A 5498-nucleotide genomic window follows, 5' to 3' on the forward strand; every position below is an offset into this window, starting at 1 on the left:
CTGAGAGTAACAAATGCTGGTTAAGGATGCGAAACAACAGGAACTCTCATTCATAGCTAGGGGAATGCAAAATGATACAGTCACTTTGGAAGACAATTTGGCAGCTTCCTACAAAGAGCTGAACAGAGTCCTGCCATATCACACTCCTTTTTTTCACATCCAGCAATCACACTCCTATTACCCAAAGGGGTGGAAAACTTAGGCCCGCACAAAAGCACGTAAGTGTTTAGAGCAGCATTAGTCGTAATTGCCCCCAAACTGGAAGCAACCCAAACGTTACTCAATAGATGAATGAATCAGCAAACTGTGGTTTGTAACACATAGTGAAATATTATTCAGCAGTAAAAAGAATGAGCTATCAAACCATGAAAAGACATGGAGGAAACCTGAACGCCCGTCTCTTGTTGGAAGGAACCAGTCTGAAAATGCTACCTGCCGCATTCCATACTGCAGTGTGATTCCACCTGCAAGGCAAGCCTCCAGGGACAAGTGAAAAGATTAATAGTAGCTCAAGGATTGGTGGGGAGAGAAGAAAGGATGAATGGGTGGAACACGGGGAGTTTTTAGGGCCGTAAAATGCCACTCTGCACGATACTGTAGTGCCAGGATGTGATGGGGGAGGGGTGGACAAGGTCAGTGGTCTGCAAACCTAGTTTCTCCCCTTTGCACACCCACCTGCTGTCCTGCTGGGTGTGACCTGTTCTGCCTGAGCCTGCAAAAATAACGAGTTTCTCCATAGGATTTCACTTGGAAAGAAACTCTAGTGTTTTGAATGAAATATTTGGAAACAACCACCCATATGTCCAGCTCCTATGCTCTATGGCCTAAGACTCCAGAGCACTAAGACTCGAGATTCCTGACTCTATGGCCCTGCCCAGGCCCCGTCTAAGCCACCTGAGTGGGCTTGCAAGGAGCCAGACTAGTCCGGGATGTCAGGGACCAGAGCCTGACAGAATATAGGCAACGCCTAGGGCTCCGGGGCCCTGGGAAGGGTCAAACCCTAGATTCTCTTCATTCCACTATGACATCAGTTTCCATTCTCCTTTTCTAACAGATCACTTTTCATTTCAAAGAAGGGACAGCCCTTCATAGGCCAATGAGAACACTTTCTACCTTGGCTGGGCACAGCCACTTCCCCTTTCCACCTCTGCTCCGCAGAGGATGAGCCAACAACAGAAACTCCAAGGCTTCCTCGTCTCAGTGTTCAGAAATCATCCCCCAAATCCGGTGCCTACTCAGCACATTCGGGGTCTTACTTCATCCCTCCTTGGTCATGACGCTGCCCAGGCACCCGATAAAAGGTTGACAGCATGGCCAGAGCAGCCAGAGGGGCAGAGAGGCTGAGGCCAGTCCAGAAACCTCCCGCGCTCAGGCTGAAGCGCCCATCCGCACCCTCCAGCATGAAGGTCTCCGCAGCCCTGCTGTGCCTGCTGCTCGCAGTGGCCGCCCTCAGCACCCAGGTGCTCGCTCAGCCAGGTGAGGCCCTTCTCTTCCTCGGGCTTAACATTTTAACGGCTGCGGGTACTGACGTACCGGCGTGAGTCGTGCCATGCGTGTTCCGCAGCCTGGGAGGGAGAGAGTGAGGCCAGGAGGGGAAAGGAGCAGAGCCATCATGTTCCCGCTAGTCGGAGGCAGGGCCCGAACTGGACGCCCAGGCCACAGAGGCCGGTCCCTACGACCTTTCCCGATACCAGCTTTGGGACACTAAATGCAGCCATGACTTCAAATGACCCTCCCACTGTTTGGGGATGCGGCACAGAAAAAAAAGGACCATTTCTTACTGTGGATGGGAAAGACATTTCGGGAAGTAGTGGGGAGGAAGGAACGGCCGCTTGAGGTTTCGTGTTTTGGATGACGGCCAGTGGGGGCTGCAGAACAGCGGCTGTGTCCAAAGGCGTCCCAGCAGGTGACAAGGGTTGGCTCCAAAGTCAAAGGGACAAAAGGCTGGGAAGCAAGGTCTTAGAACTAATCTTTCCAAGGTCGCAGGCACTGGATCAGCAGCCCCTTCTGAAAACCCTCCAGGATTAGCTTTGTTACTCAAGGTCGCCCCCTCCCAGTCAGTAATCACAGGCTCCATGGCCCAACAGAAGGAAGTGACTCACGGGTCCCACGTTCTATCTCTGGGAGCCAGACCAAGGCCCGGAACTTGGGGGTGGGGGGTCCTAGTTAAAACTCATGTGTCTGCTTTGCCTTCCCCCTCCTTCTCCTCCTTCCCATACAAATGCATGCTTCCGGCACATCCTAACCACCTCGTTCTTCACAAAATGTTTTTCAGATTCCGTTTCCAGCCCAGTCACTTGCTGCTTTACTGTGTACAAAAAGAAGATCCGCTGGCAGAATCTGAAGAGCTACACGAGAGTCACCAACACCCAGTGTCCCCAGGAAGCTGTGATGTGAGTGGACGATGTCCCGACACCTTGAGCCAAGAGTTCTGTCTGAGCTGCAGACAAGGGGGAGAGATCAGGGTTCACGTCCAAATGAGTCAGATAAATACACCATCTAATCAAAAGGGCCCCTCACCCCACAGAGAGAATGAGCCCACAAGAAGGAATCCACACCCCCTCCAGGCTTCCCCTCCAGGAGCTTGGTCAGGTCACCCAAGTTCCTTCAGCCAGGAGCCTGGAGGGCTTCCCCAGGGACAGCAAGAGCAAGGTTCCTTTAGGACGTGTTCTCTGGTGCCCTCCTTTCCTCTCGTTCCAATCAGGGCCCCTCACCCAGCAAGTGAGGGCTGATCAGGTGTGGGAGCCGATGGGTCACACTCAAGGGCCAAATCCTCTAAATGCTCCATCTAATTGTGTCCACAGCTTCAAGAACAAAAAGGACAAGGAGATCTGTGCCGACCCCGAGGACAGGTGGGTCCAAGATGCCATGAACCAACTGAACAAGATGTCCCAAGCTCGGAAGCCTTGAGCCGTCCCGCCTGTGTTGAGAGACACGCAGAACCCAAGGACAATCTTATTTATTTCCCCTCAACCTTCCCTGGGTGCAGAGTGACATTATTTTATTACAATGTACAAAGTAGCCCTTTGGTTAGTAACTTAAAGCACAACGTTTCTTAAGTAATGTTTAATTATATTTAAGTTATTGATGTCTTGACTTTATCTGTCATAAACTCTTAACGAATGCCAAGTCTGGTGATGTGTTTCCTTCTCTGTGAGCTCAGGAAAACTCATGGCGAGATGTAAGTGTCTTCCTGCTTGTTTTGTGAAATCCTTCGGGGGTCGTCAGAGTGATACTCTTCCGTATTTTGAGAAAAATCAGTGCTTTTGCAAATGTAGGCTGTGCAATGTTGTTGCTGAAATTAATGTTATTAGAAAACTATGGAATTTTCAAATAAAAATACATGTAATTTTAAACTACTCGGTCTTATTCTTCCTAGGATAACATTTAGCTGGGAGGGAGAAAATGGCAGCACGGGTGGCAATTTGGGGTGTAGGGACCACCCTCTAGGAAGTCTTTTGGACTCAACTGAGTGAGAATCAGGGAGAACCTAGCAAGACGAGATCAAACTGTTTCGGCCCTTTGACACTAGTCCCTAACTTCCCCGGTCCTTATTCCATGGAGTCTGGATTCTTGTATCCTTTCTCACCATGCCTACCTTTGCCAGTGTCTCTCTCAATGTCTTGCAACAGTCTTCAAACTTACCTGTGTAACCCCAGGCTTCCACCATCTAATGAATCCACTCCAGCCCAGGGCGCTGGTCCAGAGTTGAAATGCAACCTAGGAGGAAAGCTGATGTTTTTACCCAGAGCTCTACTTTGAGCTTTCCACTGGAGAGGGGTCTTCAGCAGGCCAGGTGGTGGGGAGTGGGAAGGGCTCTTCAGTCCTGGTACCAGAAGGTGGGGGGGCCGTGAAGGGGCGGCGTGTGAGCCAGAACACAGAATCCCATCTGACACAGCTCTGGAAAGACAGCGGGGTCTGGAGTTTCACTAGTAAAGGTCGGCTCCGGACCTTGGGGCCCTGGGATTTCAGGCGGGAAGTCAGCGGGAGCAAGGGAAGCCCTGAACGTTAGGAAGCAGGCGAGAAGGGCCACCTGCGGAGGCCGGCCTCGGGAGGAAGACCTGGGGTCTGAAGAGGGGAGTGTGTGAAGGGAAGCCCCGAGGGGTCGGTGCAGAGAGGATGGGGATGTGAAGGCAGCGGACGGTGGCGGAGGGTGAAGTTGGGAGGGATGGGCCGGACAGAGTGATATGCCGAATGCTGCAGGAGGGCTGACCAGGGACTTAGGCCCTTATCCTACAATCTTGCAAAGCAACTGTGCATTTAGAGGGCTGGTACCTTAGAGACACAAAGTGGATTTACCTCCATCACTATACCCCTCACCCTGACCCCGGGAACTTGCAAACCTCCACTTGAAGGTATGGGACCGCCTTTGCTTAACCGCCTCTTAGGATCAAAATTCCCTTGTGCTTCGCGAGCACAGCTGGCTCCTTCCCCAGGCAGAGGCCCTCCTCACGGAGGCCCAGGGGCCAGGCCCCTCTCTGAGGGGAAGGGGGCTGTTGCCCTCCTGGCCCAGCTCCTCGGGGCCCGTGTCCTTGGTGACGGCGTGGGGACGCCACCACGGCAGTGCACCTGGAAGCCTGGCCAGGCTGGAGCCTCGGCTTCTGATCCCAGCGCTGACCCTGACTCCCTGGGCCACGTAGGGCAAGTCACGTTCTCTCTCCAGTCTTCAGACACCCCATACAAAAGTGGAACGAGCACTGTGTCACAGGCAAGTAAAGAGGGGGTCTGGCAGATGACCTCACAAGCCCCCTCCAGCTTTAGAGGTCACGGCTTTTGGAGAGCTGGTACTGTCTGTTGGCTAGGGTGGGGTGCGGGTGTAAAGTGCCTAGAATTAAAATGGTTAAGCCAGGGGGGTGCCTTGCCGATGGGCAACCACCTCTACGTGCGATGTATCACCTGTCTAGAGATAAGCTTTCTTTTCTTTGCTTTTCTAGCTAAAGAAATACCACAGTTCACAGAAGACTGTAAATATTTTTGTTATAAGTTGAGACTACACGTCTTCCAGAAAACAAAAGCCACAGCAGGAGCGTGCATTGACGCTTTGGGGGTGCTACGCTGCCTGAGCTGGAAATGGGTAAGGCGGGGGGAGGGGGGGTGGGGGAGAGGATAAGCTTTCCGTTAAAGTCCAAGGCTGCGCCTCCAAACCGCAGGAACGATAAGGCAGCTAAGCATCAGCCAGGTAAGAGGTGTGCTTTGCAGCCACGAAGATTCCGTGTGATTCTAACCTGGGTCTTCCACAGTCTCCAGGCCAAGCTGGTTATGGAGCTCTGGGCCCAGGGTCTCATGAAGTCCCTGAACCACAAATCCCAAAGTCCAATGGCACGAAGGCTCCCCCTGAACCGACAGCAGGCCACAGTGCAAGACACGGTCCTGCTGTTTCCTGAGAGTGCTGCCTGGCTGCTGTGCGCTCGGGTTATGCCATTACATTTCACATCAGAATGACCTCAGGGACACTAAACATGTCGTTGCAAGTGATACAGCATCTTACTTAAGTTACT

General features: G+C 52.4%; 1 protein-coding gene across 1 annotated transcript; it reads left to right on the forward strand.

Moving 5' to 3' along the window:
* The first annotated feature begins 1355 nt into the window (after positions 1–1355).
* LOC129086428 (C-C motif chemokine 8-like) lies at positions 1356–2910 on the forward strand. Its single transcript, XM_054592931.1, has 3 exons — positions 1356–1476; positions 2276–2393; positions 2805–2910. The coding sequence occupies exons 1-3, from the start codon at positions 1401–1403 to the stop codon at positions 2908–2910; spliced, it is 300 nt and encodes a 99-aa protein (XP_054448906.1). The 5' UTR covers positions 1356–1400.
* The last annotated feature ends 2588 nt before the right edge of the window (positions 2911–5498 follow it).

The sequence above is a fragment of the Pteronotus mesoamericanus genome, unplaced genomic scaffold (assembly GCF_021234165.1).
Source record: "Pteronotus mesoamericanus isolate MK-2021 breed Mesoamerican mustached bat unplaced genomic scaffold, CSHL_Meso_final scaffold_408, whole genome shotgun sequence".
NCBI classification, from domain to species: domain Eukaryota; kingdom Metazoa; phylum Chordata; class Mammalia; order Chiroptera; family Mormoopidae; genus Pteronotus; species Pteronotus mesoamericanus.

Coding starts and splice junctions, on each gene's coding strand:
- LOC129086428 (XM_054592931.1), top strand. CDS start 1,401: ATGAAGGTCTCCGCAGCCCTGCTGTGCCTGCTGCTCGCAGTGGCCGCC. Junction 1,477..2,275: donor CCAGGTGCTCGCTCAGCCAG/GTGAGGCCCTTC, acceptor AATGTTTTTCAG/ATTCCGTTTCCAGCCCAGTC. Junction 2,394..2,804: donor TGTCCCCAGGAAGCTGTGAT/GTGAGTGGACGA, acceptor TTGTGTCCACAG/CTTCAAGAACAAAAAGGACA.